This window comes from Lepisma saccharinum, chromosome 11 (genome assembly GCF_977018435.1).
Source record: "Lepisma saccharinum chromosome 11, izLepSacc3.1, whole genome shotgun sequence".
Taxonomy (NCBI): Eukaryota; Metazoa; Arthropoda; class Insecta; order Zygentoma; family Lepismatidae; genus Lepisma; species Lepisma saccharinum.
Window position 1 is genome coordinate 60,134,530 of NC_139239.1, and position 26,875 is coordinate 60,161,404.

A 26,875-nucleotide genomic window follows, 5' to 3' on the forward strand; every position below is an offset into this window, starting at 1 on the left:
CGGTGGAGGCACTTAGCGGTTCGGATCCCACTTTAAAACTGTCCCGATTAACCTTACAGTGCATAAAGTGGACTAAAAACACTAACTCAACCCAGCATTTGAATGTTATATCACCTCGAGAGAGGAGCTGTGGCTTATATTTTTTTACTAGTCGCTTCTATAGAGAATTGAGGCTTTGCTGACAACCGTTCACAAAATCAAAGGCAGGATTAATGGAAAGTAGGCATACATTTGGAAAGTCGTTGAAGTGTGTTTTCAGCAAGCTGATTGTGGATGAAATGTACAACCACTAGACTAACCTTGTGATTTTTTCAGCCTCTATTCAAAAAGGCTTCTGGGTTGAAATCAGAAATGTAAACACGGGAGCAGAATTGCTGATTAAGCACAAAATTTTAAAAAAAGGCACCCTCTACATCAGAAGCAGGTTTTCCCTTTTCCTCTCACAGATTACGTTTTCGAATTGCAATTTCTATCTCACTTTGTTTTCGTCATTTTCCAACTTCACATGTTGCTCCGGGTAGAAACGAAAGTGCATGCTTCCGTGGTTCTAATTAACTCCCGAGATTTCAAATTCCAGATCTTCCTGCAGTGTGCCCTGTATTTGCATCGATGAATGGCTACTTTTCCATCGTTTATTCTGGAAGAAAGGAAGAAAAATATTCGCAGTACAATTGAAGAGTTGTTGCATTTTTACCAAGCATATCTGAGTAGAAATATTTCAAAGGTACAGTTTTTTTTAGATAAGTGCACTGGTGTTGGTGGGGAGCATGAACCCGGCTACAGACACACCCTCTCCCTGAATTTAGCCTTGTTCATTTGAAACCAGAAAAAAGTAAAACTCTTATTACTTTGATTGTCGATAACAGAAGTAAAACTCAGTCAACTTTCATCCCCTGGGGATAGTAAAATTTTAATAGTTATAGACTGTTAAAAATAATACATAGTAATAACTATTGTTTGTGCCAATGATTATATTTGTAATGGCTTACTGATTACTCAGGTCTAGAAAAATATATTTCTTTAGTTGCCAAAGATTTTTGAACGAATTTACGGTATTTTGGTTGTGCTGAATTTAAAATTAAAAACAGTTTTGCCAAGTTGGCTCTAGTTCTTGAGATATTTGATATCCTTCGATTTTATATCTCAATGAGAGCTGTAGGTGTTGACATGAAATAGGGCATGACTTTTATTTTAAAATATAAAAATATTTCTCTAGTCCATCCATTGCACAGAATATATTTCGTCCACTGAGAATGCAAATGTCCTATCTTCGTTTTCTTTATTTGTTTTATTTTTGAATTTTATTTATATTGTTAAGAGGAATGAAACATGAGTTCTTCAAGTGCAGGCATCGTAAATGATCTTGATGGATTGTGATGCATTTGTGGTGAATACAGGGGTGCCCACAGGGGGGTTTCATAACGCGCCTGCGTCATGGGAATTTTTTGGAGGGGCAAAATTTTATAGCAATTCTATATATCTTCACACAAAAATGGGGGGATCTGTGACGTGGTCGCGTCCTTTAGTATAATGGTATAAATTTGGAAACTAAACAAAAATATGAAATAGATTTTGTTATACCAGTAAGTCCACGACCACTTCACATCAGCACTGGCCAAAAAAAAAATAGAGCCACAAAAAGGTTGGTTATCCAAAAAAACTAGATCTGTACAAATATTCAAAAAAAACCACAACCCTTTTCTCTCTTTGCTCTATTCCAGTATTTATTGCTACCGTGGTAAAATCACCATTCAATCCAAAACGATGACCACTGATATAATTGGCCCCCTTGTGCTGACTCAGAAATTAACGTGGATCTCGAGCACCAATCCCCACCATACCATATATTGCCCAGCTTATCTAATCGTCGAGATTTAATATTGGTTTCCGTGTTCGTGGTCGTCTAGCCACGAAAACGGAAACGCTCTCAACATATATATATATATATATATATATATATCAAAGCAAGATGGAAAGCTAATGAACGTAAAAATAAGAACCATTGCATACGTCAAACTTCATTTTTAGTGTCCATTTATTGTAACAAATTGGCACCCGGACAAATAGAAATATATCCCCAACAATTTGACAAAAAATCTCTCCCAATATATATATATATATATATATATTTAATGGTGTGTACAATATAATAAAAACCCACGTGGCAAAAATAAATGCTTCCCTTTTTTGCTACATGTCGTTAAAATTTATAACAAGGAACACCCGTTAAATAAATATAAAGTCATATTTGTGGTTTAGGTGATCGGAATCCTATATCGACGAACTTCTCAACAATCAAGGTGGCGAGTTTTTAACTGTGTTACGTCAGTCATGGAATAAATGCACTAAGTTTTAAATTACAAAACGGATAATTACAAAGAGACTATTCCTGCAAATCATTACTAAACAAAAAGGGACCGGTCACTTAACTTTAACATAAACTGAAATAAATTAAATTATTATACCCCGTTATTCCATGTCCAGACATCAATCCAAAGCCACAGTCAAATTCGTATGTCGAAGCGGATCCGATCACCCTCGCCCGTGACCAAGGAAGGAGAAGGAAGCTCCTTACTATACCAATGCCTCAGCTGCAACGACTGTTCACTCTGGAGAAAACTTCGTCCGTAGCTGAAGCTTTCCCCCTTTAGTTACAAAGATCTCCGCTAGGGGAAACAGTGTTGCCAAATTTACTCTGCTCGACGTCCAGAGCCGAGCGTTAAGAACACAATGACGCAAAAACTCCTTGTTAGAATGAAAAGATGAAAATAGCGAGCCAGCGCCTTTAATATAAATACAAATCCATCCCTATGATGGATACCAATTTTCTTTAAATACTGGAGATTCCAAGTTCAAAAAATATGGAAATATTTGGGTATGCAAACAAGGCAAATAAGAACTCAATCACACTTGACACCTTTTGCGGATAGAATCTGTAAAAAAGAAAGGCTGTCCTGCCAAAGAAAGTTTTTGCTGAGTAACATCCTAATGTCAGAATCCTCTTCTAGCCAGGGTACAACCATAACCTCCAATCCAACAAACGCATTCCGTTTGATTCCATAAAGTTCTCATATCTACTTGGGGTCCGGATTCCTTTTTTGTGAAACATACCACTTCTCCAAGGACATCAGAGTGCTTCCCGCACAATGGACTCAGGAGAATACATTCACCATAGAAAGTACATCCAATCCATATTTGCTGCAATTCCATTTCCACACAATCTTGGCGAAAAAAATCCATTTCTCGACTAGTAAGGAGCCTACGTCAAAATGCATCCCGCATAATGAACTCCATTAAAGATAATCTTCTGAAATCTTGCTACGAAGATTAAATATACAAGGTATTTATACATCCTTGAAAACGTTTCACTTTAAACACTCACATGTTAAGGTACAAAAAGCATTTGTGAGATAAGCACATTGCACTCGAAAAAACACCTCGAGCGAACTTCACTAAGTGAACACATCCTTGGGATCCTTGCATTGCCAAATTTACTCTGCTCGACGTCTAGAGCCGAGCGTCAAGAACACAATGACGCAAAAACTCCTTGTTAGAATAACGAGGAGGATGTGGTGGAGCTTTTAAAATTATGCGAGTTATAAGCAAACACCGCAGATCGTATCGCTTGATTGACTTGATATTGATTTTTAGTTTTGGTTATTATGTACAGTTTTTCTACCTACCTGTGGGTGTTCGCGGCGATAGGGTTGAAATGAAACATCACCTGTTATGCCTTTAGAATCGGTTTGGCTGGAGGGGGGGCGCGGTATTCGCATTAATACAAGATTAGTCGAGCAAACAAACTGAGCAGAATAAGGTTGACTAACAATGGCAGTGAGCCTAAAGTATCTAAAGTAAATATATATTGCTTAAATATGTCTGTATTATACAGTGACGCAACCACAGGGGGAGACATGGGGGTCATTGCCTCCCCCCCAACCTTCTACGGAAGTCAATTCTAGGGTAGCAAGGGGGTACAAACATTGACGGCCAAGGACACCTGCAGGGGGCACAGAGGAACAATTACCCACTTCAATTTCAAATTTTATGCAAATAAAAATTCATTTTGTAAAATGTTCTTGCTTGCTTCGCTCCCATTATCTGCTTTTCTCGTTTTCGTTCAAGTTCAGTGCTGTAGCTAGGGGCGGCGGGAGTCGGCCATGGGCGCCGAATGATCTAAAAAAAGTCGTAAAAGAGAGAATGCCATGGCGTCCAGTGAAATTATTTGCACCCTATTAAATCAATATTGTTTTCAATTGCAAAAATTGGATGTAAAAATGTGCTTGTTCGCTTCGCTCGCATTCTGCTTGTTTTCTGTAATGTAATGTATTTCCCTTATCCGGGCAAGCTATTTTTGTGACGTGTCCGGGCAAGCAGTGTCTGTCGGACACTGCATTGTTTTAAATAGATCTTGCCCTTCTATTGCGGGATTTTTATATTTAATCGCTGTAGAAACAAGCGAGTAACATGATATTTACCTAATCATCATTGTTATGTTCATAATATTTCATATGTTTTTCATTTTTTCTATTTTAGTGTTAATAATATTTTTATGTGATGTCTTATTAAATACTTTATTCTTTATTAAACATTTGTTAATACATATTCAAGTAGACTTCTTTACATATCAATTGTACACTGTGTGCGACAGACACTGCTTGCCCTTTTACGTAAGTGAAATGGAAAATATTTCTTTACGCCTGACCTTCTTTATCAAAAGAAGTCAAATATTGTGAAATGACAAAAAATAGAGAAACAAACTAAGTCAAAAAATATCATGTTCGCAGGAAGTATCGTTTGGAGTATGTGACAAAAAATATAAGCAGCAGTGTCTGATAGACACTGGTTGTCCGGTTAAAGGTAATATGTGTTGTATATTTGTATTTAATAAGCTTTGAATACGTACACAATTTAGTGTTAACTTGTTGAATATGTATTTTCTATTTTATGTTGCTATATGTGGCATATGTGTAAAACATATGTTGTACATGAAAGTTACACATGTATCTTCGGAATGCATTTATCATTCATTTCCTGCCATTCAAAAATACAGTTTGTGTGCTTGATTTCCATTATTTAATGTGAAATTGACGGTGTTGAAAAAATATTTCAAATAGTTTGTTCCAAACATATGCTTTAGCACAGACTTCCAAACCCTTTTGGCGTAATTTATGAGGATAATAACGTCTTTGATAGTAATAATAATAATAATAATAATTATAATAAAGTCATTATTAATGTTATTATTATGATTATTATTATTGGTACGTTTATCCTGTTACTTGCAACCCCCGAGACAAAATTCGTGGTTGCACCTCTGGTATTATATTTTTCCGCAAATTTTGTCTGCCAAAAATAATTTGATTAATTAATTCGGCATAAACAGGGGTGAATGTTCTACCTTTTGGGGGGGAGGGCGTCATGGGCCTTTGGGGGAATGGGCATCCCTGGGTGAATATTCTGTGCAGAAACAAAGAAACCCATCACTGACTTTGTAATGGAAGCATATCTTGCATATTGAAGTAGTTTGTCAAGTCTTGAATAAAAGTGTCGAGTCTTTCATTACATCCATAGATTATTTCATGGACTGAGTATTGAGAAACTAAAAACAGGGATCTTTGATGAACCTCAAATTCGTAAACTCATTAATGATTCAAATCTCTAATTTTAAGAATGATATTGACGCTTCTACATGATTCAGTTATGTCTCAGTTGTCAAGAACATCTTAGGCAATCACAAACACAAAAAGTATGAAGAACTGGTGCAAAACTTGCACACAAACTTAAAATATTTTGATATTAATATGAGCATAAAGATAAATTTCCTCCATATACACTTTGAGAGTTTTCCAGATAATCTTGGTGATTTTAATGAAAAACAAAGGGAGAGGTCCCACCAAGATATAAAGGAGATGATGGAGGAAATATCTCAAAGCAGATGGGACAGATACGAGATAGCATATCAGTGGTCGCGATTAGAAGGGATGTGACGGACATTTCCCACCCGCTTTTTCCCTCCGCACTATGGTCTCTTAATAATAAGTCATATCTACTATGGGAGACTAAACTGACCTTGCACCTGCCCCTCCTCGTTTTGGTATCCAATCGTCACTAGTGTGGCATATTATTGATGGGCTCTTTAACGTGATTGTTTCGACACCGTACACACAAGAAAATCTCGGAAACGACGTTTTTCTCATCATTAAGAGTGATTTTTTATGTTTTTTATGTTTTTTTAAAGGACAGCCATTACTAAAGAACTAGAGCCAATATAGAAAAACTAATATCATATTCGAAATCAGAATGGCAAAAAATACCCTAAAATGACTAATTTCTTGGGCAATAAAAAGTGTTTTTACCAGTGTTATGATTATTATTATAATTAAACAGTTTATAATTAATTAATTTTATATATTTCCTGTAAACAATCTCATTATTATTCTACCTTGAACTTTAAAAAAAATCTATGACTGAGTTTTCACTTTTTGAGACTACATAAAGGCCTAATTAATTACTGCCATTTACAATATATTATTTCCATAAACAATTAGGAAACATGCTTAGGTTGTGAAGAAAATAACATATTTTTAATTGAAGAATATATGACCAGCCATTATAAAAATACTGTAAATATTTTTTTTTTTTCAAAATTCTTCTAAATAATATGGTGAAATGATTAATTGTTGATTTGATTGTGTAATTAATCCAAAATATTTACTAAGCCTGTGGGAGAGGGCTTGAAATCGTTAAATCCTCCCCCTATATACTGCCATGATTGGCAGTCACCATGTGTAAACCAAACGTTGAGCAACAACAGCCTCCAGAGGACAGACCACTTAGTGGCGGGAAATGTACTAATATTAAGCTTCCGGTCTGCAGAACTTCCAGCTCAGAAAGCAGCGCTGCAAGATGATACGTTTAACAGGTGGCTCCCATCATATTGCCGCACTACAAAGTGATAAGTGCAAACAGACTTTAGTCCTACAATTTCCAAATGTATCTGGGAAAAAGTACACAGGAAGAAATATATTTGTTTGAACCATAAAGAATGCATGGTAACTTTACAAATTTTGTAAATTTTGGATTAGCAATTCTAAACAAATCTGGTTAGAATTACTAAACAAATTGGTGCTGGTAAACAATCATTTCATTATCATCTATTTCAACAAATATTTTTGTCAAGTGCACCTATTTTTGTTTAGTTTATTACAAACATTTCTTTCTGTGCATACTGCTCCTTAGATTACTAATAAACTTGACCAGCATGTTTGTAAACACTTGTTTATTTCTTTTTTAAAAATAAAGTTCAACATAGAACATAAAAATTACTATATTATTTTCATTCATATATTTTGTACATCAGTCACTATATAGAGACAGATGGTAACAACAGGTATGTACACAGTCTTAAAATGTTCATGGAATAAGGAGCTAAAATGCTGTACAAAGCACAGATAAAACTTTGTTTACTGAGTCAACTTTGATTTAAAGGTCTTTTCAGTGATACAACACAACTAGGTTCACACCCATTCTAGAATACGTGATTTAATGCTCGTACAAGGCACTTCATGTAATTGTATGCAAATTGTTCAACCTTGAAATGTAATTTTTGAGGTGGTTTTGCAAGCCTGATACAATGGTTTCAATTGAATGGTAAACAATTGACATGAAAAATTGCTCGGTAAGTTTCAGGGTGATATTGTTTTTCCGTTCAATTTGTTTAACAAATAGGTTAAGCTTTGTTCGCCATAAATAAACTAGGTTCAGTTTCAATTAGAACTTGTGCATATGTACAACTTTTAAATCACTCTAAACTTGTACCTCATAGTTATGTATATGAAGTAAAGTATCTTGTTTGGCAACTACTTGTATTATATCTATCCCGTGTAATCACTATCTTTATGCTCAAAAACAGTCCTGATTGGAGAGTGATAGATAGATATACGACGGGAAGCTGGTAAATAAGTCACAATTGAATATAGCTGTGAAACTTATTATTTGAATAAATGTGCTTTGTTAGCAAGAAAAAAACAAGACCACATTGTATAGCGTCCTTAGTTCTTCAGTACAGTCGCTATTTTGCAAATACAAAGGAAAGTAGCATCTGCTCAGTGAACTATGAGTAAGTTGGATTTGCTTCCACCTAACTTCTACTATCAGCTACGCACCATGTCTGTTTCTTTCTATTTTACGTCACTTTCTTTTACACCTTTTGGTCGATGATTGGAAAAATACAATGATACATTCTTGTCTTGGCCAGTGTTTGAACCTGGAACCTATGGCTTCGCTGCTCGTGATGCTGACACGTCCGCCAAGGAGGTGGTTGTTTGCGATCTGTTGGGTCGCCCCGATAGTGTCGTTGCCTTGTGATCAAGCTGTTCCGGGTTCGATACGTGGTGGACGCTGCTTTAAACTGCAGGTCTAGCCCTGATTAGCATATCTGTGCATAAAGTGGACTTAAAAAACAACAACTCAAGACTAACCTTGTGATTAACTACCGACGATCCCTCGTATATGAACACTTTGTTCTTTCCAACATATTTTAGAGATTGCACAAGTTCATTTGTTTCAGATAAATTAGCAAATGGGTGTTCAATAAAATAAATATATCATTAATAAAATAAATATCAGTCTGACTACATTGCTGGAGACCAGGCTTGGATTCTCGGGGTGGGTGATGTAGGGTAGGAAATTTTCCAGAGAATCTCACTGCTTAAAAATACTTTGGGGCTCAGCTTCTAATAAAAGGGTATCTGGTGACAACCCTGTGGGAGGGGAGGGTGGAATGCCTGGAGCTCGGTGCTACTCACACCACCTCCAAAATGGCAGAGGCCGACAACGTGTGGTCAATCATGTATGCTCCCTGTGTGTCTTCAATATACGGTCGAATTCACAGAAGATATCTTTACCACTCCCGAAGAGAGAAAATACAAACATATTTAACTGCAGATTCAATAACAATTAAAAATATAGTTGCCATACTTTGTGACGTAATTATAACTTTCTACATTCGTTTCAGTTCCAAAAGGTAATTTTTATTACTAAAAAGTTAACCGCAATGCTTTGTTATTGTTTAATTTTGCGGACAAACATAATTTTTAATTGGATTTTGGTTAACGAGTTTTGTATTAGACTTATAATTAATTCAGAGTTGTGTACAATTTGTGGATGGAATTTTCAACATATGTTTCTGTTCCTAAATTCAATTTGAAAATGAGCAATCTAAATTCATTGCCCTGGAAAAAGCAGAGAAACAAATTTTGCTAATTTAAGATAAAATATGCCTTTATGTATAATTGCCATAACCAAAAAGAAGTTTATGAATGGTACGGAGACGATTAAATACTCTGTTTCATCTTGAAATTTGAGACGAACACGAGAGCAGTCCCTTGGAGATTCAGAGATTTGGTAAATTAGAATGTGGAGCCTCTCTGTCTCTCATAGATGCATATATACGTATGTATGTATTTAATGTAATATATATTATTTTACCTAAATCAAAATTGCTTGACTATGCAACTTATTTATACATACCAATTTAGTGGTTGACTGATTGCGTTTATGAATATATGTCTTGTTCAATGTACAAAAAACTTATGGATTCAGGTTGCTTTGATTATGAGTATGTTAATATGTGCAATGTGCAAAAGCTTATGGTTTTAGTGCTTGGTATTGTTTTTAAGTAATGTTATGTGTTGCGCAAAAGACGTATGGGTTTATTTTGTTGTGTTGTTTATGAACATGCTATACATATGGTTTAAGATGCAAGAAACTTATGTTTTTAGTTTGTTGTATTGTTTATGAATAATGCCAAAATACATATGATTTTAGTTTGTTGTAGTAATTATTGTTTACATTTTTCTATTATTTCCAGACACGAGACGAGACCAAGACAGTGTGAGACAAGTCAGGGTTGTACCAAGTCTCGTTTTTTCTCGATACATGCATGAAACATTTGAAAGGAAGCAGAAAAGTGGCGTTCAGAGGTAAGAAATTATCTTCCTCACACTACATTGACCTAGAATTTTCATTTGCGCAAAGAAATGTGACCTGTGTGTACTGCAATCAATCAATCATGGTAATAAAGGAAGATTTATATATGAAATGTCGCATGGTGAATCATTGCATGTTCTAAATCTATGAAAAAGGGTTAAAATTTGTTATACAATTCAAGGAATATTGTTGAAGTTATCAACCTAAATCCTGCCAAGACAAATATTGCTCTGAAGGCCTCAAGATTGTAGAAACTTAAGGGCGCTTTCACACCATAGCGAAACGCCAGAAGTGGCCTGCCACTTGTAAATGAACCTTATGAAACATATGCAATCTTTCACACCGTGTTGTGTGACATGTCGCATGGCGATGTATCACTACGGTCAGAATGTTCCCTAACTTCTTGAAACTGTGGATTTATGGCATTCCTGAAATTCAACGTTTTCCAGTCGAAACTGTTATGTTTTTGGTTAGGAAATGATAGACATATAAAAATAAATTTCCTCTCTGCCTCTAGATATGATGTCCCAGATTTATGATAACATTTGTAAAGGCATTACTTGAACTCTTTATTTGTAATGCACCCGAGTAATGTAAAAATACCAGTGAAGACTTTAAGAATATTGTACGAGCATTATCACGGCAAATTATGTCTTCCTTCTATTTATAACAATCTTTACTCTTCTATTTTGCAACAATTATGAGATTGTACAATAACGTCTAGTATCATTCATCAACAACCTGGATAAAGTATTGTATGACTAATATTGCATCTTAGTACAAATAATTTCTTAAATAGCGAATTGTTAAGGGGATTGTCACAACACGCTTTACATGAAAGCTTAAAAACTTTTTTCAAAAGTCTGTTTGATTCTTGAGAGCCATGTATTAGTGTGCGCATACTCCGGGGTTATTAGGTTCGAGTCTCGTCGCCTGGACGAGTTTCCTCTGGTTGATGGTACGCTAGGCTGCGTAGACCTGCGGGGGTTCATTTGACGAACAGGTCCTTGAGCGTGGAACACAAGGACGTGTCGCAGGTTTCCGCGTCGTCCTCTGTTCCGAACCAAGTACCTTTGCTAGGGGATGCCGTTGGCGCCGTCGTACCGGACGCTGACTTCTCCGGCACCAGAGACTCTTGGGATTTCCGGCGAGTGTCCTGCTGCCTCAGGAAGACCTCAATGGCGCTGCCGAGGGCGTGCGCGTCGACCACGGACCCGCTGCGTCCGTCCCAGACCACCTTGCTCTTCTCAACCTCGGGAGAGCTCTTGTTGGAAGGTACGGAAGACCGGCTCGAGGGGGAGTGGTCGGTGGCCGATCTGGCGGCGGCTCCCTGTGCCTCTTCGCCTTGCGGTTCCGTGAACGTTACGATCGGTGGGGCTTCTGGTTTTCCCGCGGGTTCGTCGTCCTTCTTCATTGGTTGATGCCGCTTGACGAACCAGCTCGCGGGTCCTCCTCGCATCTGCCCGGTTCCCAGGAGCATGGAGACGTCGAAGCTGTTGGAGCGGAACCCCTTGAGGCGACTTCTCTTCTGGTCCGCCGACGCTTTCTGCTGCTGTTGCTGCTCCTGGCTGTCGTCGACGTTGATCTCCTGCGCGGAATGGGTGAGGGTCAGCAGGGAGATCAGGTCGGTGTTGGAGCACACGATTCCCGTGCTCAGCTGCTCCGACGTCTTCCGTCGGAGTTCGCGCTGCGGAGGAATGAGGCTGGCGGAGTCCGAGAACCGTCGACCTTCCGTTTGCGGTGTTCTGAGGAAGGTGTTCCCGCTCTGGGTGACGGTGGTCTGGTACTTGACCGGCGAGGACTGCCCCTCGATCGGCTGCATCTCGCATATCCTCTCTCGGCTCGGCGTCTTGAGGATCTTCAGCCGGACCTTCCTAGCTTTCATCTCCGCGATGTCGTCCATGATGTCGAGCTGCAGGTTGAAGTGCACGCTGTCCGTGCTACGTGACGGTCTGCGCTCCGTGCTCGACGACGGGATCCCGGAGATCGACTCTCGCCGCGGTGCTCTCGACGGGCTGGCATCTTGGCGGCCCGGCACCGGAGGCGGACCGCGGGAAGGAAACCCGGCGATCGACTCGCGGCGGCTCTTGAAGATCGGGTAGACCGAGGGCGGGGCTCGGGAGATGGTGACCGAGTGGCGTCGGCCGGGTGCGGGGGCGCTGGTCAGGGTCGACAGGAACGCCGCCTCCCTTGCCGTCGGCGTCGCGCGGTCCGACAGCCGGCGGATCTGGCTCGCAGTGATTCCCGACGTGCATTGCGGGGTCGGGAGGGAGCTCTTGCGGATCTCGCGACCCGGGTACAGCAGGGAGGCGATGAACGGTGGAGGGTCGGGGGAATCGCTGTCGGAGGAGTGCGGGGAGTCGTCCTGTCCTGTCGGCTCGTCCACCACGATCAGAGGCTCTGGCGGGGGCTGGGTTGGAACCGGGGAGTATCCGCCCTTCTTCATTCTGGGAAGATGCTGCAAAGAGACAAAAAAGTGCAAGTTATAACCGTGGTAAACAGTACAGTCAAAGGACAAAATGTCATGTACTATATACATAAATCAATATATAAAAGTTAAAAGAGAGCTTGCAATTTTTGTGAAGTGTACCCAAGTGTTATTGGTGATCTACAGTTAAGAGTACGCGATGGAGCTTATGGCGACAGTGTTATCATGTGGTGCCCAGCAGAAGGAGTTTCACCACGCATTGGCGTCTACTGTAGTATACACAGAAACAAGAGTTAGTGAACCCTCGTTACTGTTCAGAATGAGAGCGAAAATTCCACAACAGATCAATGACCTTAAGAGGAGCAAATTGTAAAAGCTATTAAGGTGAACTAATAATATAATCATAAAGATTCGCGTACTCAGAATACTATAAACTTTCCAAATGAGCAAAACCGTTTATTGCCTAGTCACAGCTTCAAGAACCACTCAAACCAAGAAATTGCTCAAAGATGAAATAAAACACTTGCCACCCAAGGAATCCTATCGACGAGATTTTGCCTAGACATGCCCTGCCCCTACCTTCTTCCCAACACGTGTTTGCAGCAAGTGGCAACAGCCAGCATTCTGTTATTTTTAGCTCCCTAAATCGTGGAAAATAAAAGAAACGAATACGTTTTTGTACGATGATCTGGATTGTAAAGGAAAGGGTAGATAAAAATAACAGCACATTCCCTATGCTTGGTGCATATTCATTCTTTTCTCTTCAAATATTATCCACTTTCCTGACAAAATCATATTTATTTGGGGGTGGTGATCTCAAAAATAAAAACCCACAAGGCCCCATTCTGAACACTTAAGTTGGGATCACCTACATATGCATCAGAAAATCATAGCCACGTGACAAATAAATAATCAGCCCGGTACAAGAGTACTTAAGCGACATGTAACTCGGATGCCAGACAGGGTGTTGAGTGCCTTTTGATACTTCGGCGTGAAATCTTCCTTATTTATTTCATACTAGCTGATTACTCGGCGTTGCCCGGGTATTTATTTATCCCCATCTTCTATTAGACAGGAAAATAATGAATTCTAACTATAGTGTAAAATGTAACTCATTTTTAATGTGATCGTGAATGTCACCGATTAGCTTAGCGACTCCGAAAATTATGGATTCGACACTAATCTAGGTCATTTGTGGCATTTTATTTTTCACCCCCTCTCACCCCTCCCCCATGCCGATAGGTGATGAACATTGGGAGTGTCACGAAAACTATGGATTCCATTCGTAACACAACCTGAATGTTAAACAACCCGAGAAACACTATCGTTGTGCGGATTGCATAGAGTGACGGATGTCTGTTTGTGCGGAATATAATATCGATGGTTCTCGATTATTTTTACATGTCACCCCTTTCCACCCCACCATAGGGGTGCCAGGGGTGTCTTGCTCCCACAGTATTTATTTCCAGATTGCAAGTGATACGTGTACCAAGTTTGGTTGAATTTGCTCCAGGCGTTCGAGAGTTATGCCGGAACAAACAAATGTACACACCCACACACTCACCCACAGACACACATACATACATTTTTATATATATAGAAATAGAGATTAATGTATAAGGAATGTAGAAGGGGAAAAAGAAGACGCAAACTTAATTCCATATAATGGAAAAGGGTGTGAAAGGAAAGTGTTTATCTCAGAGTTATAAAGTATCCATTTACAACGACCTTCATTCATCACAATGAGATCATCTTTTTATGACTGCGACCTGGAAATATCATTTATCGGTAGCAATTGAATTTCCACTTGATGAAAAGGATCAGTTACCTAAAAGCTGGTGAAAATTATCATGTGCTAGCACGCAATCTTAGTTGAACATCATTCGTTATTTCTGCTTACGCCAACCTATCATGTTTCAAGAGAGAACATCACCACTCGTCTTCAGATGAAAAATTTATCTCCTTCTTTAACTTGGTAGTGATTCCAACTTACCACATTTACATTACTGGTCCAGTTTTATAACTACTACAATATCTTACCAGAAGCTGTCGATTCAAGAACCAATATGAAATTAAAAAAATAAATTTGTTATTAAGTACTGACAAATCATAAAATATAGAGAAATTGATGAAGGGACCCGTTGAAAAGAACATCTATAATCATCCTGGTCTCAAACCTGGGACCTTCAATGACGAGACTATGAGTCAGTCGAACACGCTATGGCGAGACGTGAGTCGTTCAGCCACCGAAGTGTCTAACAAAGGTAATAGGAATGAGTAAATTAATATTTAGGAAGAACATGTTATAAAGCATTGAATAAGTCCTCAAAGGATGCTTAATAAAATTCATAAAAATATTTATCTGCATACTTTAACACAACTGTACGTATTAACTGGTAGGGGCATAACAGCTACAAATTTACCCCCCAACTTTAAAGAAAACTCTCAAAACGTCAGGTATTTTCGCATTGGAACACACAGAAGGAGAGTACAGGAAAAAGAGGGTGAAATAAACAGAGGAAGGCGGAAAGAGAGAGAAAATAGAGTGTCAGAAATATATATATATATATATATATATGAGAGAGAGAGAGAAACGTTATCTGACCGAATATTGCCAATAAACGAAATACCACGACTCATCAAAATGTTGTAGAAATGAGGTTCCTTTTACTTCTATTCTTATTTCGACTTCTTTGCTTCCAGTTCTGCTTCTGACAGGTACCATGACTCCGAGAGAGTCGCGTAGGGGAACGTAATGCGTTTCGAGTTATTGAAAGCTGATTTTCTACGGCATGTATTGGAAAGAGGATCACAACCAACACTCCCAACTCCATCTTTTACAAAGCCGAAGAACAGATAATAGCTTCTATTTTTACACCTGTCCTCCTTTGGTGACGTCAGTGCTCGCCTTACAAGCGCGAGAAAAAGCTGTCACTGCTACATTAAAAAAAATGTCTGGAGCAGTAGCTGACTCCGGGCTTCGTGATGTTACTAAAATTAACCCATTGCTTTTATCACCAAGTTAAGGCACTGGAATAATGCTTGTAGTATCTCACCGTGAAGGCAGGGGTTGTGGTTTGAATCCAGGTTATATGTAAGATTACCATTTCTACATCATATCCATCCTTATCGTACAATGTAATGGCCTAGTAAAATTCAAAATATACAATATTTTATTTATATTTCTTATCGAAAGGATCCTCAGTTACAGTATGAGACCTTTTTGGTACATATTTCTTTAAATATAATTAAATTAAATTAAATATATTTAATGTTACAATTTTTGTGCACGAGAGATAAAAATATAGCTTACAGTTTGTTTTTTATTCAATATCATTGACTACAGGAGTGGAATGTATCGGAATTTTTGAGTCAGTGCCAGCGGCATTCATGAACTGTTGTTGTGGCAATATTGATTTGCTACTATTCCACATAAAGACTTGTGTGTTTCGCTGTGTTCATTTTTGTATATGAATTATATGCACAGTTTCGGGTAGCAAGAAAAGAGCTCGGAATGTGTTTTAAATTACAAACTTTCCAGGGATTCTTTTTCGAGCTGAGTTAACGTGTATATGGGAAATATACTATGCAGAAACTTTAAGATTATGTTAGTATTACTTTTACATTCGGTAAGAGCTGATAAGCAGCAATAAATATAATGAGCTTTGAAGCATGCCATAAATTATAATATACTTAAATCCTTATGTGAGCATTATATTCAATACGACTAACTTATTTCGTGGGTGCTAGATTATACGTCAACTACTCTCCATCCACTACAAGAACGAAGTTACTGAAGACAAAACCAAGAGACTTCAGAGCAATAGTTTATTTACTATTTGTTGTCTCCGGTTTTATGTTATGCGTAAATATAGTGGTCTTAACTGCACAGCTCAATCATTTAAGTTCCCACAACTTCAATATAGGGTTATTCCATGAGAATATATATATATATACCATGAGAATATTTTATGCAACATTTACCATTACATTATTATTAAAAGTGATAAATATTATAAATTTTCATGTTATTTGTAGTCCAAAAATTATAAAATATATTAATATGAATACTTCAACATCAACCACTCAGCTTATAGTTATGGTTTTAATATGGAAATAAACAAATTTAGCAAATTTCACACACATTACAATACAAAAAACTTAATTTCCCTCGGAACCCATTGCCGTCCTAGTATGAAATTTTGCACACACATAGTCAATTGATGTCTTCAAAACATATTAAAAAAATAATTAAAAGGGGTGTTTTTGAAATTTTTACTTCTTTTTTAGTTCTTTCAAATTTACACAATTTAAATGTCACAGTCGTGTTGCATTTCAAATGAAAGCTCATTAAAAGGAGAAGAGAATGACACCAATTTGAGCTCTCTAGGTCAAATACGTAGTTTAAAGATTTCAAAATGTCGTCAAATTTTGGGATTTTTTTGTTTTTTGAAAGTCAATAAATCAAAAACTAAGTGCCCAAAAAATCTGAAATTTGGCAGTTTTTATCCTATTTATAGGTGCAGTGAAAAAAACAAAATATCTTAGAAATCTGAATCTTAAAGTTTCAAAAATATTTTTTTATTGATTGATTTGGCATGGCATGACCATATAGCAGCTATGATGAATTGTGTGGCTTTCTCTCAGGCACTATATTCCTACGCGCGAAGTTGCTGCCCAGCTACCATTCGAATAACCAATAGAATTTCACTCAATGCACGTGTGAGCCATTCCATATGAAATCAACATAGCCCACAACCTGACCAACGCCGATTTTCATGAAATTTGGGGAGTTGAAACTATGCATGGAACTTAGTAACTTGTAAATTTTGAGTCTCGTGCGTCTTGTAATTGTTAAATTATTCAAGGTAAAAGTTAGCAGAAATTGCCCTTTTTGAGCCCGCTTAGCTATTCTAAATGTGTTGTAACTTCGCCCCTATTTCGCCTAGGAAGCTCAAATAAAGCTTATTGTACAGGGAATTAAACAAGGTTTCTAGTGCTGGCTGGTAACGGCAGTCGCTTTCCCCCTCCACGCAATCCCATTCCCTCTCACGTGTTCATTGGTGGAGCCGTCTCGCGTCACTAGTTGCGCAGTGAATGTTTTTCGTTCGCTTGCTTCAAAGATTGCCGGGACAGAGTATACGTCCCTACCGGGACGTTAATCTCATCTCTATGACAACAAACCGCAAGCAATGTTGTCTGGAAACGTAAAGCTTCCCGTCAGGGTTTGACTTGTCACGCTGCCGCTTTCGTGACGGTGAACAGACGCTTTCATGTCTAATTAGGGAGTAACTCGGCTGTTGTTCGTAAATCACCGACTCCCAATAGGGAAAAATGAGGACCATTTCGGTTCGAGCGACAGTGTGACGTCTCTATCAATGAACTGCTCGCTTTGAGCAGACCAACCCCCAGAGTGTTTTACAACATATCTCACTCAGATCGGGTATTTAATTTTTTAGAGTGTTTGCTACAAAGTGAACACGATTGTGGCGCCCCTCATCGTGAAACCTGAGCACGGATTAAGCATCAATCTCGAGGTGTAAAACACAAATTCAGTAAAACCTCTCCTAAACGATACCCCTAATAATAGACATTTCTTAATTTCCGGCAGAAATGAAAGGGGTTATATAGAGAGATTACTTCCTGAAAACGGACATACTAATTAACGGACGCACACATCGTAAACTATCCCCCACTGCCAATTTAAGGGAGAATTCACACCGAAGAGACACGCGACAGGCGACACTTGTTTCTTGCACAGTTCACATGATGATACCGATATAATTGTATTAATCAGTTTTTTTAGTCACCCGAAAAAAACGTAACAAGAGACATTGTTACATATAAATCGCATTGTAAAATTTGTGCATGTTATTGAAACTCGGGAGAGGCATGTTATGCGTGAGAAACGGAGAAATAATATGCACTCCTTCAAACTGTTTACGCTAGACTTTCCAGCCTAAATAAAGCGAAGACCTAAACACTAGAGAAATGATTGTCAACCTTCTTCAAACCATGAGCCGGTATTTTTTTAAGTCAATGCCCTTAGCCCAAAAATTTTCCTCGTAAATATCTTTCCAGTATTTAAGATTGTATGCATGAATTAACATTTACCCATGAAATTAAATATTGAGAAATAAATTCTAGCATAATCATAAAAAGTAGTTTGATTACGTGTAGGATTGTTGACAAATATAAAAATATGGATGACGAAGTGGTAACGTCGTCTCCTTGTAATGAAGTGATCCCGGGTTCGATACCAGGTGGAGGCACTGGTCAGATCCAGTTCTGATTAGTCTATTCGTGCATAAAATGGAATTAAAAATCGAAAACTTACAACTCAAATATATGATATTGGGATTGTTATTTGCCAACCACTTTCAGCAGAACCTCTCGCAGCTCAGTATAGTTGATACGAGAGCGCGGCGGTTGAGAAACAATGAACTAGAGTACTTTACCACGTTGACTAATCCATTTTGGACTAAAGTGCCTCTATGAGCTAGCTTTTTAAAATAAAATTAATCACGTCCTAAATGGCCAAAACACGGCCTCTTTACACAATGTTGAAAGAAAATTACAGCAGATATCTGCATGAAAAAACTTGATAAAGCGAAAAGAACGTTGTGTTTAAATCTTAAAAGATTGTTCATATCGATACTTTATTATATCAACAAATTAGAGCTTCAAACATGTTGTAAGGCCTCCGGTTGGGCTCACTTCTACAGTCTAAATATAACTCGTCGGAATGAAGCATTCACTGTGCATTCCCTAACAACAAACGGAGCCGACACGATTGAGAAAACGGCACAGTCCGAGCGACACCCAAGCGACTTGAGACACGTGCAGCTCGTAGTGTCGCCTCTGTTCCAAAGGTTCAATTGATTACTGAGTGTTCGCTTGCAAGCGACACATGTCTCTTGCAGCGTGTCGCATGTCTCTTCGGTGCGAATTCTCCCTAAAACTTCTGAACAACTTACAACCGTGAGAAACACTGACGTAGGCAGGATGTTCTTTCGGGGGGAGCTGGAATTGTAAAGATGGATAGCTAGTACATAGCTGGTTCCTAGTGGGGAAGAGGGGGCATACACAATAAGATATTTCGTATACATACTTTCCACTCTCAAAAATCGTAATCAGGAGACATTTTAAGGGGAGTTTGCATTTGCCATTCTGGTTTTCCCCGAGTGTGATTTGAAAGTGTTGATCTCCTGAAAATTTCGGAGGGGCTGCCTCTCTGCGTACGCTAGTCGTGAGAAACAACAATAGCAAATTCTGAAATTTCGGTGGTACTAGTGTTGCAATAATGGGCAAATTGCCTTTTTCTCGCAGAAGTCGATCATTAGATTTGGTGGCGTATTTTCCGTGCTTGAAGTGTGTCAAATTTTTTAACCTCATTTTTAAAATTCGTACCATTTTTATCTTGTGATATATAAGTATGCAGGGGCAATTCCTCCATGTAGGAAGTGAGGAACTTCCTACAGTTCTCTTACACTTATTTCCAGTCTTCTACTTTTTTAGGAGTTTAATGTGCGTTATACAATTATGAGCGTAGTGTGCGTACATTTGACTAGGTTCGCTACTGTTCGCTATCACTCGCTGGCTCCCTCTTCACTGCTGCTGAGGAACCTCGGAACAGAACCTATAGTTTAAAGTGGGATCCGAACCACATGTGCCTTCACCATGTATCATAATGCATTTCCCGTTATTCGGAAGTTTTAAATTGCTCCTGGAGTGTAGGTATTCAGTGTCCGCGTCCGTTACTGAGAATGTCCGTTGTAGAAAAGTACCTTTTGTATTTCTGCCGGGAATTTAAACATTGTCCGTTATTTAGAGGTGTCAGTTATAAGAAACATTCTGTGGAATTTTTCGATGCTTAGAATGCAACGTTCCAATGAAAGTGAGCATTTACCAATTTCATTTAATGACGTTGGCTTGAGGGAACTGCAAGATTTCATTACATCCAGTGATGTTTTAAAGTAAAATTGTTGTGATCTGTGCGTCAACTTAAAAAAAAAAAAAAAAAAAAAGAAGAAGAAGAATTTACCGAACCGCTGTTTCACGAAGTTTCAGAACTGCTGCTGTATACTTAACTGGAGCAATAAAAAAGATTTCCAACGCCGTTAGAAGTATTTCTTGAATAACGATTTTTTAAAAAAATACTCTAGATCTAGAAGGATTGTTCTCCGTATTTACCTGGATCCTAATCCTCCGACGGAGATCCATCTCCCGCGCGTCATCTCTCCCGACAGTCATCCCTCAGGATAGAGCTGTTGACAACAACCGAATTCCCTTTCTGGAGCGAAAGGAAAGACTTCCCACCGCAGAAACTCGTAAGCTACCACGCGAACCCGCAGCCAACCTAACACCAACTGCCGCACGTGTGCCTCCCGAGTCTCGGCCGTGCGTGAGCTGTGCGTGCAGGGGGGTTCTCCCCCACCCCCGTCCCCCTTTCGCTATACGGGTCAGGAAACGGCAGGACTTGGCACGGGAGTGTGCTTCTTGTTTATGATCGCCGGGAATGGTATCGATCTCGGAGGAGCAGATGGGCCTAGACGTTTTGTTTCTCGGCAAACGAAACAAAATTTTCTATTTCCAGACGCCTCTGATCTGGATGCTGGTGGGTTTCCGGAAGACAATAAGGAGAACTTCTTTAAACACGCGCTGGTCGTTTCAGGGCGCCTGGAAGCCAATGTAATTTATCTTTTTGGCAGGCACCCGATTGACCACACGCAATCTCCGCAACATCTGAACTTATTATTTTGAGCATCAGCAATTTGATATGGCCTCCCCAATGGAAGAAAAACAACTGGGTACATGGCGGAAGTCAATGGCATGTTTCTAGGGTGTTCGGGAAAAAGCACTTAAGTCATAAACTGTTGCTTTCATTTAAGTCACACTCAATCAAATAAAGAAAATATAAGTATAGATATTTGTATTGGACATGTGTAAAGATTCTTAACAATTATGATCCAATATGTATACAGGGTGTCTACAAGTCAAGAAATTATGATAGTGGTCAAGAATTTTTGCTGAATTATTTATTTATTTTCAATACAGTACAGTAAATTCAGTGAATTTACATTGTTATATTTCTGTTCTGGAATTTGATAAAATTGAATTTTTGGTAATCTAAAATTGTATTGAGTTGTGATTAAGATTTGTTTGCTTTTTCCTTAAGAATTACAATCTTGTATGATTGAAGATTTGAAAAATATCAAATAAAGTAATGTGGCCATTCTCCATCCAGGATGAAGTCTGAAACATTATTTTTTATGTGCATTAATGAGCAACGTACTTGTCAAAGTAAAGCTTCAGTTTTCATCTTAACCTTCCTTGTGGTAGGTTTTTCTTTATTGAATAAAAATATTTTTTTCTTAGTTTCCAACTATACCTAAGTGGGGCCATGAAATGTTAAGAAAAAGGGGGAAAAGGTCAAGAAAAGTAAGAGAATGGTCAAGAAAAAGTCAAGAACTGCCTTTGTGAAATTTAATTTTTTGACTTAAATGCTTTTTTCCCGAACACCCTATATTTAAGGACGGCTATTTGGCTACCTAGCAATTGGATGCCTACTTAAAAGTTGAGCAGCCATGATCCAATCACCAAAGATCCTGAGTTCGACTATCTTCATCAATTTAAAAATTCTAATCCTCATCGTCAAGGTTAACCTAAAGAAGCAGCCGGTCCTGTGGCGGAGTGGTTAGCACATCGCGCTACAACGCCAGGGGTCCCGGGTTCGAATCCTGGCCTGGGCATGGATGTTTGTGAGTGTCTATTCAGTATTCATCAATTTCATAATATCATCACTCATCCCCATCTTCGCAAATTAGCCAAAAGTGGCTCAAAAGGCGAAGTAAAATGAAGCAAATCAAGCATGAGTGACCTAAAGAAGCACGAAGAGATGTAAAATAAGAACAAATGCAAATCAAACGTACTTCATATTTGGAAAAAGGAATTTGTGCGTTCAGTCATGTACGATGGCCGAAAGATGTGGATTTGTGAGGGTGATGTAAACTCCACGTTTCGGCCGCCTTTATCCCTCTCAGATACCCACTTATTAGAGGCTAGGTGAACCACAGAACCAGGTCCGTAGTTAGAATTTTATTTTGGGAGGGAATCATCCCTTATCAGCAGCCGCCATCTAAAAAAGTATGTACGTTCGGGGGGGGGGGAGACAAGCACTGAAGAAGAAGTTCTCAGTATATTAGAACTTATTAAATTAAGTAAAGTGCTCCCCTGTCCTTTGCACTTACGCCATGAAGGCGTATTGTGTGTGTGGATTTAAGGCCTTACACCTTCTTGCCACACCCCCTGGCCGTACGACGCTGGGTGGGCGCCGGGATTGAACTTATTAAATAAGGTGTTTAATCCTGCTAGGAAAATAAAATTAATTACCACTATACACTATTTAACTTAGATATTTGTAGGATGTCTGGGGGAGGCTTCAGTCTTCTGAGCCATGCCCTTGGCTAGGTACCTGCACAGAGCATCTTTAAGGCAGGACATTTCCGTCTAAAATCACCCATATCGGGAATCGAACCCGGGTCTCCCGTTTTGAGACTAGCTGGACCTCCGCCTTTCTATGTGTTCGTACAGTGCATCGTTGTAGCGCAAGAAAGTTTACGTAACGAAAAAGTTACACCATTCAACTACTCACCCTGTATAAATTAAAGGTGAGAACTGAAAAAAAATTCAGATTCTGAGATGTTGGGGGGAAGATGGAAAATCAAGGATCGATTTCTATGACATTCTTTACCCAGCTAGCTAGGATTACGATTCCATACCTTCGTTCGAATATCTCCTTCTTCGTTTGGAAGAAGAAGCTAGAAGACGTCCCATGCTCTTTGCCGAATTATGTAACGTTCGAATCAAAGACGAAGATATTAAATTTCGGAAATATAAAGCAAAGAAAGGAGAACCATCTTGATAATTAAGTTGGGAAAGAAATTTTGTATTATGTAATCTTTCGTCAAAGGAGAAAGACGAGATAGTCAAGAATGGAGGAGAGAACCAATAAGAGGGTAGAATTTCCTTCTTTACTGGTGGGGGAGAATTTTTCACCCTCCCCTCTTCCCATCTGCTGAAGGAGCGTCTGCTGTCATGTTTCTTTTGTGAATTTCTCCGCAAGACGAAATCAAGAAATATATAAAAGATGAGTTACCTAGATACTGATGCCAGATGTTAACAGCCGGGGTTTTTATGTAGTGACATCGTATAAGATATTTGTGTTTAAATTTTTTCCTTATTTGAGGTCGGATTTTCGTGCAGCTAAAACGTTCGTTCTACCGGTCACACTTAAAGATGCCCTTTGGAGCCCGTTCGAAGTGGATTCCACTGGAATTTGGTGTAGTGGCTATGTAGACCATGGGGAAGCAAGTGCTGACGAAAAAAATAGTTCCAATTTTCACCACCAGTTTGAAATGTGGCGCTGAAAACGTGGCGGGATACGATTCGTGCGTACACTGTCCTACGCTTCCAAAGGGACATTCACTTTGACCGGAGGCATATTGAATACTGCTGTACCGACATATACTCAAGTTACTGGTTTTGTTACTTCAGCGCCACATTTCCACCTGCTGGTGTGAATTTGAACTATTTCTTTCTTTCTCAGCATTCGTTTCTCCATCGTGTCGGCAGCCTCTGTACCAAGTTTAAGCGCAATCCGTTGCTTCGAACGGGCTCCAGAGGGCTCTAATTGCGAAGATGAGGATGAATGGTGATAAGGTGAAATAGATGAAGGGACAATGGAAAACACACAAGGATGGCACACAACACAAGTTCCACAGAGGATTATACTGGCCGAGGGTCCAGACACCAGCGCCTCGCTAGTATGTAAAATGCAGTAAAGGGTGTATTACGTACATGTGAAATAATGGCCAAAACTATATATATATAAAGTGCAGAGGCTAGTCAAGTTTCCCATTGAAGGCAATGGTGTTAGAAGCCCCAGTTCATCGCAGAAGAGGTGCGAATCCATAATAATGGCCAAATCTATATATATAAAGTGCAGAGGCAAGTCAAGTTTCCCATTGAAGGCAATGGTGTTAGAAGCCCCAGTTCATCGCAGAAGAGGTGCGAATCCATCGTCTTTGACGGTGCCGAGAACAGCCGAACCAAGGCCGAACGCTTCCGAACAGGCAGTCCAGCAACCTCTACTTTACCCCACTCTTGAAGGTCTGGGTCTTAACAGGTCTTCTTTTCAGCCCCATCTTCATGCTTACAGCCACGGCAGGGTTTGTCTGAGTCTGGAGACATCAAGATTCTTCAGTGTCCAGTGGCGTTATCAAGGAGGGGTTGGTGAGGGGTCATAATCCCTGCTTAGGCTCAATAATCTTACAACAAAAAAGAAGAAAGAAAAAGGCAGAAAAGGATGGTAAAATGAGGAATTCAGAATGACTACTAAAAAGTACACGGGCACACCACTGCGAATGTCTGCTATTTCCACTTGTTAAGAGGAACTGCACACATTGAACGTTTTGAAATCTGCTTTTCATTATCAAAACAACAATTGATGGCGAACCATAAAAGATCTTACCTTTAAACGCGACAATTGAGGTGTTTTCATTTCAGTTTCGATCACATTTAATAATTATCATCGTATGGGATAGAATTATGTGTTTTTTTTGTATTCTTAAGGTCTGTGGTATGAGCTTTTACATTGAATTGGCAATGATATTGACGTTTATCGCAGAGATATATTGTACCTCCCCCCACCCCCACACCATTGAAAGATGGACCCTGACGTTTGGGAAATCTTGCGATGACTACGTAAAAATGTCACGCTTCGCCACTGATACAGTGTGTTCCAAAATAGTGCTCATTGGCAGCAATACTTCCTCTGCAATGCTATAGAACAGATCGACATACAACAAACACAGGAAGGGAAGCACAGGTAGTGTCAATCGCTTGTTTCATGTAATTCAGTGACCATGGCTTTGTGGAGTACACATCGTTCTTCAGTTTCCTAGAGGGAGAAATCTAACGCGATTAAATTGCGAGATCTGGGTATATTTGACACTTCTTACATTGCTCAAAAGAAAAAAATTCTCACCTCTGCCACCTCGGGTACACAAATGCCTACCGCCTGGTGGCCTGTGATGGAACTGAAAACAACAGAATGCCTACACACGCTCTCTCACATACACACACCCAATGCAGATATTACAGCTCCAAATACAAAAGCTCAGTCAAGTTATCTTTAAAAGTTTAACTGTTATTAACATTCAAAGAGTGTAAACAACATTATTTTGGGACAATCTGTATAAGTAAATACCGACATTTTTTTATCTTGAAAAACATATAAGCGCACATGTATAATATGAAACCTGTAACGTTTCTTTGTCCCAGCGGTAGGAGCTCAGATGAGTTTCTTTCCGAGGCGAGCCTCAGCAACTGGGCGGGTCGCAGGTGGCGGATAGCGAACGGCCATCAGATATGATGGTTAGCTGCGAATAAGGCAGTGCCGAATAAGCAGTCCCGGACCGAGGCGGCAGTGCTATCAGGGTCTGGGAGAGGTTGGTTTTTGGCAGGACCATCCTCAATAAAAACCCAGAAAAGCCCCTTTGATAGCACTGTGTCATGGCGAGAAAGTGCCGCCATTAAATAAGCACTGCCCCTGCTGCCTTGCAGGGAGGGGAGGGATCCCCAAAGGCTAAGGGAAGGAAACCCTAACAGAAAACCAAGGGTAGGGAGGACTCTTTAGGCATGGTGAAGCCAGCCTCCCTAGGGGAGTAAACCCCAAATAAAAATCCTGGTCCCCCAAGCTTGGGGGTTTGGCGTGGGACTGACCATTCTACCCAGTAAAAGCACCAATTGTTGAGAAGCCTTCAAATCAGAGAACCGGACTGGAATATGTAAGACGAACTGGCAAGAATAAGGTTATGAGAGTAGGATCATGGAATGTATTATCTCTATACAGAACTGGAGCCCTAAGAAACCTTACCGAAGAGTTTAATAAATACAAGCTTGATATTCTTGCATTACAGGAAATTAGGTGGACTGGGAAGGATGTGTTGGAGCAGAAAGACACAGTAATATATTATAGCTGTGGAGAAAAACATGAGTTTGGAACAGGTTTTTTAATAAAGAAGAAGATGAAAAATCTTGTAATGGATTTTAAGGCAATAGATGATAGAATTTGCATTTTAAGAGTTAGGGGAAAGTTCCATAACTACAGCTTGATAACAACCCACGCACCAACAGAGGATAAATCTGAGGAAGAAAAGGATGCTTTCTATGATAAATTGGAGAGGGTTTACGATTCATGCCCCCAATATGATATCAAAATAATTCTTGGAGATTTTAATGCAAAGGTAGGCGGGGAAATTTGGGCTAAACCTGTGATAGGATCTCATAGCCTGCACCATGAGAGTAACAATAATGGAATAAAACTGATTGATTTTGCAAATAGGCATCAAATGATCATAGCAGGCACCTTTTATCCTCATAAAGATATAC

At 39.3% G+C, this 26,875-nt stretch overlaps 1 protein-coding gene across 2 annotated transcripts in view; it reads right to left on the reverse strand.

Moving 5' to 3' along the window:
- Positions 1-8,110: 8,110 nt before the first annotated feature.
- LOC145995267 (uncharacterized) overlaps positions 8,111-26,875 on the reverse strand; it is a 182,838-nt gene continuing 164,073 nt past the window's right edge. The window contains exons 1-2 of one of the 2 annotated variants that reach the window (XM_083131851.1): positions 20,615-20,774; positions 8,111-12,451 (exon numbers count right to left, since the gene is read on the reverse strand). In XM_083131851.1, the coding sequence (XP_082987977.1) occupies positions 10,982-12,451; positions 20,615-20,674 (1,530 nt within the window). In that variant the 5' untranslated portion in view covers positions 20,675-20,774 and the 3' untranslated portion in view covers positions 8,111-10,981. Of the gene's footprint in view, positions 12,452-20,614; positions 20,775-26,875 lie in introns of those variants that run through there. The other variant, XM_083131850.1, reaches the window with a different exon arrangement.